Source organism: Pseudopipra pipra, chromosome 5, assembly GCF_036250125.1.
Source record: "Pseudopipra pipra isolate bDixPip1 chromosome 5, bDixPip1.hap1, whole genome shotgun sequence".
Classification (NCBI taxonomy): domain Eukaryota; kingdom Metazoa; phylum Chordata; class Aves; order Passeriformes; family Pipridae; genus Pseudopipra; species Pseudopipra pipra.
Genome location: NC_087553.1, coordinates 26,301,911 through 26,315,888, shown reverse-complemented (window position 1 = coordinate 26,315,888; position 13,978 = coordinate 26,301,911). Strand labels below are relative to the sequence as shown.

The 13,978-nt window shown below is 38.2% G+C and overlaps 1 protein-coding gene across 1 annotated transcript in view; it reads left to right on the top strand.

The window, feature by feature from the left end:
- UBN2 (ubinuclein 2) overlaps positions 1-13,328 on the top strand; it is a 46,890-nt gene extending 33,562 nt beyond the window's left edge. The window contains exons 12-17 of the mRNA XM_064655205.1: positions 3,337-3,387; positions 4,713-4,755; positions 5,450-6,988; positions 10,259-10,505; positions 11,287-11,376; positions 12,341-13,328. Coding sequence (XP_064511275.1) covers positions 3,337-3,387; positions 4,713-4,755; positions 5,450-6,988; positions 10,259-10,505; positions 11,287-11,376; positions 12,341-12,390 — 2,020 coding nt within the window. The 3' untranslated portion in view covers positions 12,391-13,328. The remainder of the gene's footprint in view (positions 1-3,336; positions 3,388-4,712; positions 4,756-5,449; positions 6,989-10,258; positions 10,506-11,286; positions 11,377-12,340) is intronic.
- The last annotated feature ends 650 nt before the right edge of the window (positions 13,329-13,978 follow it).

Sequence of the window (13,978 nt, the reverse complement as noted above, 5' to 3'; positions counted from 1 at the left end):
AAAGGGGGGAGGGGATAAAATGGAAGCAATATTAACCATTGTGAAATACAAGTTTGACCAAGTTTTCAAATGCTTTGGAGTGAAAGAGAAGCAAATACGATTTGGCCTGAGTTCTTTCCCCCTGTAGCACCCACTGCAAAAGACAATTTCCCATCAAATCTTGACCTGACTGAAAAAACTAAATCATACAACAATACTCATCAACTTGCTCAGGAATACCTTGATTGTAGATTAGTCAAATCTGTATCAAGGTGTAAAAATAACTGTACTGAAATATTTCTTAGAATAGACAATGTGTAGACAATGAGCTGCTGGTGAAATGGTAATGAAAGGAACAAATGAAGTTTTACACTTCCTGGTATACAGCTGACTTATTTCCATTCAAGGATTTAGTTTTGTATACTAAGTATGCTGATGAGTGAGGTATTATCTTAAGATTTTACTGAAGTAGATGAGACAAGGAATCCCAGTTTAGTTTAAGAACAAATATGGAGATCACTGATGATGATGGTGAAATAGCCAAGAGATACTGTGAGATGGTTCAAGAATACATCGAAGTGAAGCATGTTCAGACTTTGCATTTGAAAGCCATATAACATATTTGGTTCTCTCCTTTTTATTTAACGAGTGTGCTGAAAATTTCTGTGAGCTTTTAAACTATCTATACAATTGGTTTCAACAAAAAAAAAACCCAAAAAAACCCCCAAAATGCCCTCCCAGCCCCAAGCTCCCCAGAACAAACCAAACCAAAACCACCAACAAACCAAACAAACCCCAAGAGCTAACAGATGTTAACTTCTTGTTGACCAGCAAAGCTTCATTTATCAACTGGGCAGTTTTAGTACCATGATGATTTACAAATTGTCCTGTATCTACTGGGAGGCAATTCCCTGGTTTCTGTTTAGGAAACGATGTATTGTAATTTGTTGGCAAAGTTATGCAAAGAGGAAAAGAAAGTGTTTCCTGCAGTCTGGCAGTGGTAACTCCTAATACAGCACAAAATTCATATTCTGGATGCTCATTTTGTTGGGACTTTCTGGTAGAGGTTATCATGCTGAAGGATTATAATTTTTCACTTTTATATGCGGCCTCAAGAGAAAAGGAGCTATGTAAAATGGAAAAAAAATAAGTAGGCATTTAATGCTAAAACTGATCTATTGACTATATATTCATAAGGAATTCTTACTGATCAGAGTAGGTCAGTGCCAGACCTTTGTGGGTTCAGCTCAAAGAAAGAATTTCTTGCTCTTCCAAAGTTAACTGTATTTAATGTTTCTCATAGGTTTGTAAAGAAGCATGCAGTAAGGTATTGATCATAACTTCAAATTACAGAATCACAGCATTGTTAGGGTTGGAAGGGACCTCTGGAAATCATCTAGTCCAATCCACCTGCCAAGGCAGGATCACCTAGAGCAGGTCACACAGGAAAGTGTCCAGGTGGGTTTTGAATGTCTCCAGAGAGGGAGACTCCACAACCTCCTTGGGCAGCCTGTTCAGTGCTGTGCCACTGTCAGTGTAAAGAAGTTCTTCCTCATGTTGAAATGACACTCTTGAATTTACACCTTGTTCATTTGTATCGCAATTACCTTTGTCACGTGAACTTTCCATGTTATAACTTCCCTACTGTGCCCCAGGATATTGTTTTATTAATATCCATGGATTTAGAGAAATACTTTTTCATCTTAAAGGATCCCAAAGCCTTTTCAAATAATGTAACTGCTTTTTTGTAACTGGGTTGCATATTAATTCCATGTGTGTCTGAAAAAAATCTGCAACCCAAATAGGTGTACGTTCAAAAAAACCGAAGTGTAAGGAATAGGAAGTCTTTCCTTTAGTTCCAAGAAGATTGTCATCTTTGCAGGTGGTCATGCAAGTAGGCTTGCAGGTCAAACAGCACATTTGACTTGAAATCATGATCAGAGAGAAACAATTTCGTACTGATCTCTCTCTCATGAACTTTTATATCTAAATATATGTATGCAACAGAGGGATTATTTTTCAAGCATGTTCTTGCTTTGGAATATATACTGCACTCTCTTTTCTTTGTACCATTTTTGTTTTTTGTTCTTGTAGTACTACCCTTTTCTCTTTAAGGATGATACTGCAAATTACTGGGGCCTGTGATTAATTTTGAATTTTCATTTCCAAATGAAAAAGATTGAGGAATGGACAAAGCATCAAGAAGGAGGTGGGGAAATATTCTGGAGAAGCTGTGTAGGTCAGAAAGTGGCACATTGAACATGTAATCAGAAATGTTATTTTTGCTCCATGATGTTCTTCATAGGCATTCAGTAGTCTCTGACAGGGGGATTTGGAGGTTAGTATGGTGAAGAAAATGTGAAAATGGAGCTGGAAGTGGAATCTGAGAAGTAAGGCACTGAACTGTAGTGAGAGAATGTCAGCGTTTTTTTACCATATGACGTAAGATTTGTGGTTACTTGGATTTTTCATAATTATTGCAGCTCTACAGGTGAAAAGGTCTTGTTTAGACAGCTGTTCATGATGTGGCGAGTTAGTGTGATTGCAGTGGTGTAGGAAAATCTCGTCTGTTCTGGTTTGCCTACCTGGAAACAAGGAAGGGGACCAAGTTTTCATTAATTGTCTATTAGTAGCTGCATTTGGATAGCAAGCTGTAGGATAGGTACAGGTCAGGAATCATTTTCACTTCCCAGTTGTCAGCTTGGGACCTGATAACATTGAAATAACAGCATGTGAATTGCTGAGATTTGTCATCCTGGCTCTTGCCATTCCTTGGCTCTGTAGTAAAGTTGTATGTGTAAGTCCAGTATAACTAAAGTCACAGAAATGGTTTTCAGAATAGCCTATACAGAGTACTGAAGAAAATTAGAAACAAGCTTGGCTACTGTGTTCTGACTTTCTTTAAAGCACAGAAGAAAAAAACCCACAACAGATTAAGAACCACAAACCCAAACCTATGATCACTGTGTTGGGCATGCAGTGTGAAGAGTTTACAGTAATCCTTACTTTGATATTTAAAATATTTAATTAGCCTTTGAGGAGAGAGAATTCAAAATGAGTTTCTTCTGTCCAGCTGAAGGAAGTAATATTCTCTTATGTTGACTTCTCTTTGGCCATTTACTGAGGTATTTTGAATGTAAACTTAAATTATTATAATTTTTTATTTAGCATTCTTCTGTTTATGGATACCTGGACCTATATCATGACAGCAATACAGACAAACTACTTACTAGCTACTCTGGGAACAGATAATCAAAGGGTGGTTCTGAAAATCAAAGCATACTTTTGTATTTTGTGGTCAAGTGCCATTTGTCACAGTAGAATCACCTCATGTTCTTTTTCTCATCACTCTTTTAGGATGCTTTTTAAAGAAAGCCGAAGTGTTCACAATCACCTCACTTCTGCTCCGTGAGTATACTAGTGACAATTTACTAAGGTCTTTAGATGGTGGATAACATCTTTCCTCATCTTCATGCTACTTCTTTTTGGATGGAGGGAAGAAAAGGGAGGTATTTTGGGATTTGTTTGAAGATACTTACAATGATGTTTATATATTTTTTAATGCTTTAATTTAGGCATATAATTGTAATGTTCTTCTGACATTATATTTTAAGTCACTTATAAAGTGGCTAGTAACTCAAGGGGATATTAATTCTTGAATTAATGCCTTTTACTCGAAGTATTTCAAAGCACTGCACACTGCTTAAATTTTGACATGCAGCATATTAAAATGAACTCAGGCTGCTTTTTTCTTTTCCTCATAAATATCTCTGTAATTACAGAAGGCTGTGTATCTTAGTGGATTTTATCTTCTTGATTTTCAGACAACACTGTGTGCCTCTCAGGAGCTGTCCACATTCAGCCAGAATTCAGACAAATTATTAGGACTTTGAGTAACATCCAAATTGCAACCTTTGTGATAAATATGATTAACATAGGATATTTTTCTACGTAATAGCAAAACTGAATCATGGTCCACCTACAGTAAGGCTTTTTTTTAGCCAGGCATATTTCTAGTTGCTTAGGAAAGGAGAAAAAATTACCTATAAGATGTAAATCTGTTGATCCCCTTGAAGAAATAGAAATGAGAAAAGAAGGTGTGAAATGCTGAGCTTCTAAGTTGAAGCTGATGACTAATAATCCTTAATGCTGTCCTTGCTTGCATAGCTGCAGTTGGTGCTATGGTGTTCATGTACACTGCAAAAGAAAACCTGGAAGTTTGTTAAATGACTTCTTGCGACAAACCACTTTTTTGTAGTGGGGAGAAGCAACTGTTTTTATCTGGTTTGAAATAAATGAGAACAGAAAGTATCTTCCTCAGGGACAAAAACATCAACATAAAGTGAAATTATATTACTACTCTAGATGATTTCAGTGTAGACAAAGCTCTGCTAAGTATACAAACTCGTTAAGATGCTGAAATGAATTAATATTTTGAAGGTCCTCTAAATCACAAAAATAAAAAATAGGTCTCCTGATATGTCAGGTTATATCAGCAATTCAGTTGATTTTGCAAGTAATTTACATAGCTATACATGACCAAAAATGGTTTGAAAGTGTGTGTTTTTTCTTTCCCCCCTATATTTTAACCCATTTTTTATTTCAAGGATGTTATACTATTAAAGCTGAACTCTAGTAGTCATCCTTCTAGTTTACAGGGACATAATCAGGGTAACACTTAAAAATTACTTACTTTTTTTTGTCTTCTGATGTGCATCTGTCTCCTCTTTTAGGGCAAAGAAGAAGGTGATTCTGGCCCCTAAACCCAAAGTGAAGGTAAATGCCTATTTAAATATCTGAATGTTCATTCAGTGGTCCAGTATGACCATTTAATACAACCTGTGTCTGCTGCTGATCTGGGAAAATTCTTGCAGAAGATTTCCACCAGGGTATGCTGTGAGAGCTTGTTGACTTGGTGGTGCATTACTTTAAAGAATGTAGTAAAAAATACTTCTGTATAGCTTTCTTTTACTTTAAGCTGTATTCGTTTTTTGAAAAATTATTATGAAGAGGGACCAGTTCCAGTAAAGTTTCACATCTCTTAATGTGTGATCTGTGTGTTTTCAGTTTTTATTGAATTTGGCAACACTGGAAGAAAGTGTTGTTGGGAGGATACCATAATAAGTTGATCGAGGTTCTCATTAGACGTGACTAGGTGTCATCTTAATTCAATAACAATTTTATTTGACAATCAGATTAGCTACTCTTTTCTGCACAGCATTGATTGTTCTTCACTCTGTGGGGCACTTGTAGTTATGTGGAGCAACAGCAGTAGGTTTTCAAATAAAAATATTGAATTAGTACCAGGACTCCAGCACCTAGATATCATAGGTATCTCAGTATAGAAATTTCAACAGTAGATCTTTTGGTTTATCTGAATTTACAGAATAATAGTATTACACTAAAGACAGCTTTAAATCTACTCCAGAAAGACTGTTAAAACTGACTTTTCCTATTTCTTCGTTCTCAGGACTCCAGTCCAAAAAAAGAACAGAAGACCTGTATGTCTTCAGTCAATTCAAGTTGTGCTACTGTACTGAGTTCCAGCACACCTGTCTGCACCCCAGCCAGCTCTAGCTGCACACCAGCTCCAGAGACGATCTGCTTGGATGACTCACTGGATGAAGACCTCTCTTTCCATCCACCCTCACTGGACTCTATTTCTGATGCTCTGGCAGTTATCAATAATGGTGCCAAGGGATCACCTCTTGGGTCCACCATAGACACACCAACATCCAGACCTCGCCCTGGGCTGAGGGAAGAGAAACTAGCAAGCATTATGAGTAAGTTGCCTCTGGCAACTTCAAAGAAAGTAGAGCCCACTCAGACATCCCATTCATCAAGTCTTATTGCTGGTCACACAGGGCCAGTACCAAAGAAACCCCAGGACTTAGTTCACACTGGTATCTCTTCAGGCCTTATTGCTGGATCTTCAATTCAAAATCCCAAGGTTTCCTTAGAGCCTTTGCCAGCCAAACTACTTCAGCAAGGACTACAGAGGTCAAGTCAGATCCAATCTGCTTCCTCTTCTTCTCAGACTCATGTTTCTTCCTCTAAGACCCAAGCAGCTGTTTCCACCTCCTCTCAAAGAACCAAGGATGCTAGTATCTTGGTATCATCTTCTGAGACTCAAGGTGGTACTTCCTCAACATCACAAGTGACAAAGGTGCACCAGCATTCAGCTGTACAGCAGAAATATGTAACTCCTTTGCAAGCAACTATTAGTAAATCACAGACCAATCCTGTGGTGAAATTGAGTAGTAATCCCAAACTGTCTTGCTCATCACCAATCATCAAGGCTCAAGATAAGTCTGTAGTATATCGCCTGCCTTTGTCTAATCCCTCATCTGGAAGCAGCTCTCAAGTGTCTCACCCACTGGTTTCTCGGACAACATCCAGCACCTCTACCTCTAGTAACTATTTAGCCAAGGCTATGGTGTCACAAGTTTCTTCCCAGGGTTTCAAGCCTCCCTTCTCCATGGCTGCCTCTCCCAAACCTGCTGCCTCTCCCAAGCCCACTTCATCTAAGCCCTCTGTGACACCCAAGCCCAATGCATCACCTAAATTTTCATCGAAGTCCACCTCATCCCCCAGGCCTGCAACAACACCCAGTTCTTCCAGTTCAAGTGCACTAGTTTCCCAGAGTAGTCACTCCAGCAACAACCCCCTTCATAAACAGACCAGTGGTGTAAATATCAGCAGGCAGTCTCCCACAGTGAATTTGCTGTCCTCTAATCGCACCTCAGGCCTTCAGCCTGCAAAGAACCCTCAGGCTTCTTCAAAATTGCCCAACTCTTCTCCTTCTGGAACTGTTGGTAAAAATAATTTGGGTGGAGTTGGAATGAATGTACCTGCCAACAGAGGCAGTAACCTTAACTCAAGTGGAGCTAGTAGGACTAGTCTGTCTGGGGGAACAGGAAGTGGAACACAGGGTGCTACTAAACAATTGTCAACTCCACACAGACCATCTTCTGCCTCAGGGTCTCCAGTTGTAGCAGCCAGCGTGCAGGTATGCATCTTACAAGTTTACATTTGAACCTTATCTTAATATTTATCACATACATTTTGTAAACATTCTTAAAAATATCTTCATTTGGAAATGTCATAAATTTAATTTTTATACTTTCCTAAGCATAAATGCTGATAGTGATGAAAAAATGTCACACTAGAGAATAGGTGTTTCCAACTGATATAAAATGCAAGGATCATCGTGGAACAAATCCTCACTGTAAAATGTTGGTTGGTCTGTAGTGTGGAACAGAATTCAGTTTTTTTTTAAGAGCACTGGAAAAGGTAAGCTTTATGTGGAAATATTTTCAAGGGATGTGGTATTTTCTTGCATTATTGTGTATTCATGCATATTTACATATTTGTAGTGACGGTGGTTGTGTAAAAAAGTGTCATCGTACATTTGTTGTCAGGCTGCATGGTTAACTTCAAAACTAGAGCTCAGTTGCTTGTGGTTGAGTGTAATTCAAGACTTGTATTTATAATTAACACTTGCAAGGGCTTTTGTATTTGTGATTATGTATTTTATTTTGTGGGATCTAGTCAAACTGAATGAGACACCTCATTTATATATAAAGATGCCCTAGAAATTGAGAGCTTATAAGTATCATTAGAGATAAAACAAGTTAAGCAAAACAAACATTTTGAAAATACTGTTCTAAACCCCATGCAAACCTATTATTTACCCAGAAGACAACCTGCTTTCCCAAGTTGTGGTCTTCTTATTGGGAATGCTTTAATTAGTGAGACAATCTCATGTCCTCTCTCTATCACTCTCTATTCTGAGGTCTTCATACTTAAGAAAAGCAGTGTTGCTGTAAATTATATTTTTGCTGTACAGCAAATGAAAAGCTTTGTATTTTTCTGAATAGCGCACATTGCTGTTGCATGGGAGTGATGTATACTTGACTTTAGCAATGTTTTATAATCTTTTAGCTTGCCATCAAATTTTTACTAATGCAGCTGAATAACAGGAGGAAGATGATTTTTACAAGACACTTCCATGGTCTTTTGTCCTACTGTACCAAAACAGTCAACAATAAATATCTGGCAGGCTCTGACACAGCTTTTTCCTACTTCGGGTGCTTTGAATGGAAAAAAAAAGATATCCACAACCCTTATGCTGTGTAAGGGCCACTGAGGTACCACAGAAGGCCTGGAGAAGAGCTAAGCCAGGTACATGCAGTTTGAGTACTCTGGAAGGTGTCTGGAGGAGACAAAAAAGGCCACAGTGAATGGACTGGGAAGAGACTTGTTACTCCTGGTGCAGTCAACAGAATCCAGTGAATACAGTCACTGTGATGTAGAAGAAAATGTGAAATGGGTGTGGTAGCGCTTAAAAATGATGGGGAAGTCAAGGGAAGTAAGCAGTGTTGTGCTGGATGATGAGATGAATTCTGGCAAACCATCCTGTAGTTAAAGGCAAGTAACAATGATCATCTGACTAATGAAATACATTTTGGCCACAGTGATTTTGAAGAGCACTGAAGGGGGGGGTGTGGTAACATGAGTCCATGCTATATATATAATACAGCAAAATAAGGTGTGTTGTTGTATAGAAAGGGGCAGATCAGCTAGAGGCACTGAGCACGTATGGTATTGCTAAAATAATTATTGCATGTGGGGTTTTTGACATTTCAGAAATTACTTTAAGCTAGAAATGGTTCTGAAGAATGGTGCAAGGAAGATAAACCATGGAATGAGGCTGTTGGTGCTGTGCACACTGAAGCTTAGTCGGTGGAGTACATTCAAGAAAAGATTAGAATCAAATTACCTCCCAGTCCAAGTACACTGAAGAGGAAAATATGTGTGATCACTGAGGGCTTTATTTAGCCATAAAGGTCTAATGACTGGCTGCTGAACTTAAATGAGTTCCAGACTTGTTGTTAGGTACAATGAACTAAGGAGTTAGTTACCCCTCTTAAAACTTCACATAAGACTGAAAGTGAATCTCTTTTCCTTTAAGGCCTTAGCGACTTAATTCCTGTTTGAGATGCTGTTAGTCAGAAGGTGAGAATGGTACCTGAGTTGCTCATTAGAATATCTTGGTCTGCTTACATTGAAAATCAAACTAGATGATTTTATTTGGTAATAAAGATGTTCCTAACTAGGAAGTTTCCAAGAAGTGTTTCCCTCCTTTCCACTTCTGATTGACACAATTATTTACCAGAATATAAGTTTACACCTGCTGAAGCTCTTTGAAGAAAGTTACATTTTAAGAAGACAAAGCCAAAGAGTACACATGTGATTTCCTTAAAAAGCTCTACCTACCATTAGTACTTGTGAGCAGAATCTGGTTTAGACTTTTAAGGATCTTAATGACTCAGATCTACAGGACCAGGATGAACCCTTTTATGAAATATTGTACATGAGTTAAATAGAAACATCTGAACTGCAGCTCTTTTAGGGCGTGCTCTGTAGCTCTTTTCACCACTGTACTTCTCTTTCCTCCTTTTTCAGAGAGTAAACAAGGTCTTGGCAGAGCTCAAAACAAAGTTGTTTTTCTGTTTTCAGGCATTTACAAATCCACAATTGCAAAACATAACTGTATGGTTTTTATTTTGTTGCACTTTACTAGATTGCATAGACAACGAACAATTGCCATTTGGGAGCTGTTGTAGCTAGAATATTCTGGCTGATCTTGCATTTTTATTTTTAAACTACAGTGAATTTAACTTCATTTTGACATATCTGGAGTGGAGAGATTATTTTCCTTTGCCTTTTCCTCTGACATGTGCATCCACATATATACATACATATGTATGTCTGCCTTTTGGTAACCTGACTTCTTGAAGTGTGAGGGTTCTTACATATGAATCCTAATTTTCAGAAGTCATTGGTTCTCAACAACCTCTTAAGAAATAAAGTTAATGTTCTGTTAAAACCCAGATTTGGAGAAGGAAGAGTAATACTGTACATCTGAAGAACTTCAGATCAACCTCTGATAACTTCATATTAATCAAATAGAAGATGTTGCTCTAAATTGTGACTGTAGACCCAGTGCATAGTTAGAAATGAGACCAAGGAAATGATCTGTAAGGCTGATGAGCAAAACATGAGAGAGGAGCTGTACTGTCATGTCTGAATCAGATATAATTGTGCTTGCTTAGCAGATGAACACTGGGAAGACCTAGGTGGATAAGTGGATATTTATTAATAGTTTAATACAATTCTCAACAGAGCAACGCTTAACAGGGAATAGTCAATTTTATATCCTTAAAGAATACAACTCAAAGTTTAAAAATCTTGAAGTACTGCTTTTTTTGTACAGTCAACAGCAGGAGCATCGTTACTGGCTAACGCCTCACCTCTGACTCTCATGGCATCACCCCTGTCTGTAACCAGTCAGAATGTGACGTCTGCACCATTAACTCCTTTTGGGATGCTGGGTGGCCTTGTTCCTGTGACTGTGCCCTTCCAGTTTCCCTTGGAGCTGCTTGGCTTTGGGACGGACACAGCTGGAGCGACAACCACCTCGGGATCTACCTCAGCGGCTTTCCACCACAGCCTAACTCAGAGTGAGTGGAATTGGTTATCACACTGTCCCATGAGGGAAGATGCATCCTTAAAATGAAAATTGAGAAGGGACGCAATAAAGGTCTGAAACACTCAAATTTGGTTCTTGAAAATCCCTATAGGAAAGTAAATGTGATTTCTTCTCTGGTAAAAACTTTCTTTACGTAATTACCTAAATGTTATAAATCACTTTTGGTAAATTTAACTTCATCGTTATATTCACAGTATATTTTTAGGTTTGAATGTGTTTTTTTTGGGTTAACTTTTAATACCTTACCTTTAGAAAGGAAAATAGCTTAAAAGTCTCCAAATGTCATAATACAAATAAGAGACTTAATATGCTGATCCATCAAAATATCCTTAGCTCAGTAATCGCAGATATCCAACAGCTCTTCTATGAGGAACTATCAACCAAGATGGCATTTATTTTTTCTGATTGCTTAAAAAGAAATTATTTATGTTTTTTACCCAAATAAATTTTTGGCCTTTGTGCCGAAGGAAATAATATGAAGGGTCGCATCCCAATAGTGAGGCATGGTCCTTGCTCTGACTTTTGATTAACTGTATCTGAATAGGTCTCTTTCTGTTGACTTGTAGCATTCTGATGGCTGGAATCAGAGTAAATATCAGCTTAATATTTGTTTTGTGTTGCGGGGATACATCTTCAGAAATTTGTGGAAATTAGCCCCTACTACAGCTGCACTACACAAACTTGTTGTTTCACAAAGACTGCCTTTCTCCTCAAGATTTATTTTTTCTTTGCTTTCGTTTTCCTCCCCTCAGACTTACTGAAGGGTTTACAGCCAGGTGCTCAGCATGCAGCGACGCTGTCTCACTCACCTCTGCCTGCTCACTTGCAGCAAGCTTACACAGGTAAAGACATTGTATTTTTCTTATTACTTATTTTGAACTTAAGTCTGATTTCTGCCATAGACTGAAATAAAATGTACAGCAGTAGTTAGTTTAGAGAAGACATAACACAGAGGACAAACTTTGGTAGCAGAAGGCAGTACTCATTCTATTGTAGCGGTTGTTTTTGAAACCTGAACAATTGTTTTTCCCTCTATTTCTCCTCAAAGTCAGGAACAAAATAAGTTCAAAAATTCCAGTACTTTATTGTAGCAGTTCTAGAAACTTAAGTGTACAAATTCAACTAGTGAGTAAAAAAGGAATATTACTTACTGGATGCTAACATGATTGTTTAGAGGCTGCATAAAGTCTTTTTCCACTCAATTTTCATTTCTCCTTTGAAGGTGAAAACTGATCTCTCAGATAAAAGCTTTTTCATATTTCTTATAAGAGTGTATTCATATGTGTGAATGGTATGATGGTTTCCTAATAGGGGATCTGCTTTCCCTAGGAATTTTATCCTTGATAAGAATTGCGTATTTTGATTAAGAAGAGAAACTTGAAGCAGAATATCTTATTTTTCTGTTTGTAAGACTTAGAGCTGAAAAAGTATTAGAAAGCTTTAGAAGGTTTAGAGTGTAGTCCTTTCTTTGTCACCTGCAGTGTGTTTTTTGGGGGCCAGGAGAAGGAATGGGAAGGGTGGCAGTGGCTTGGTGGGCATTCTTCCTATTGTTCTGAGAGTTCTCAGCACCAAAACATTGGGCAGTGTTTTGGAATGAAGCTTGATATCTCAGGTTTCAACAATGCTGTTTCTAATAAACGAACTACAGAGAAAATGCAAAGTCTTCCACTCTGTAAAGACAATGTACTTTTTAGTGATGCTAAAGCTGAACCTGCCACATTCCTGTCTCTCATGCTGTAAGATACAAAAACAAAAGTTCACTCATGCTTTTATTCTTCCCTTTTTTTTCCTGTCTCTCTACTGCAGATGGAGGCCAAAGTAAAGGGGACACTAAGTTACAGCGGAAAAACCAGTGACTTCTGGACAAGCAAGGGAGCTGAAGCAGTTCTGGTTGGCTGACAGAATCTGCCCAGTTGGGAAAGTGCTTATTGTCACAGGGCTGCTGTTTCTGTCGATGTTTACATATTCTGATCCTAAGCACTGTGGTGAGAGGAAGAAGAAAACTAAAACAATACTTGATTAAAGAGAGAAGGAAAAGGAGGACTGGTCCTCCTGGTCATGCAGACTGGTCATAGCTTGATATTGCCTAAAGAAACAACGTTTTTTATCTGCTCTGATTGGCTCTTAAAAGAAATTGATCGTCAAACCCACAGCAGCACCAACATTTTTGTCTGGGTGAAGTCCAATGAAAAGTGGAAACCATGAGAGGAGCTAGAATAGGTTTCTCCATTCATTGTGTAAGGTGGAATCATTCACTTCTTTAGTGCCCAGAGTGCCCAGGGTAAGATTATGTGTAGGTCCTGAGTGTATTAAATGGTTGTGGACCAAAGGTTATGTAGAACAGAGGTGGTGCTGGGATACTTTGCATTATAATTAAACCTTTACACAAATGCAGTTTTTGATAATGGGCATTTTTCCAGATTTACAAGGCTGTTTGGCTTAGGGAGCCTACAGGTGTATGCAGTCTCATTAGAGAATTGTCTTCAAAAACAGATCTCCTGGTACATCAAGATGTGAGACACACACTATTTGTTTGATTTTTTTTTTTTCTTTTTAAAGTACAAAAATTCTTATTTAAGGGAGGAAGGGGATGGAAAATTTTTCATTACACGAAAAGGAAACCCACATTTGATTGGTCAGACTAGCATTTCTTTCCCACATTATATTTTTAAAGGCATGCTAATGTTTCAGTCCTTCCATTTGTTAAACTTTCTTTTACCTCTGCCACGTGCTTATTTGCTACTGAAATTGTTATGTTCTATTCATGTCTTTCATAAACAACAACCAGTTCCTTGCTGATTCTCGATCTTCATTTTTCATCTAACTCTTCCCAAAAGCCATGCATTATACTGATTTCCTAGCTAAAGAAACCTGATTGTGACCTACTCCAGAGTCAGGTTAATACTGCTTCAGGCATTAGCCAAAGAGGAGTCGTTCAAAAGCGACCAGAGGTGCCTTCTCTTCTGGGGGCTTGAATGGGTTGTCTCCAGCATTTCCAGCCCCTGCTGGCCTGGGGAGTGTCTGACCTGAACTCTTTCTTACATGGTAGCACAAGACTGCAAAGCTGGCTTTTTTTTTTTCTTTGATAGCAATACATCAACTGGTTGACGTGTAAGATTAGAAAGTATCCAGCACATGTTGCACTTTCAACACTAGGACAGAACTTTGCTATTGCATCCCTTGCGCTGTCAGATAAATAAGTCATTGGGGAAAGGAGCAAATAAAGTAGTAGGATGCCCTTCTCCTTCAGCCCTAAAACATTCCTTTGACCAGAGATGCTGAAATTCCTAGTAAATAGTTTTTCCAGTAGTTTGACCTGAGATCGAACCAGAGACTACTGGTTATCTCACACCTTCTAGAGCGACTTTGACCCATGAATAATTAATCTTCAATGTTTTTTGCTAGATTATTTCGAGCTTGCAGGTTTCTTTTACATGTGATTTA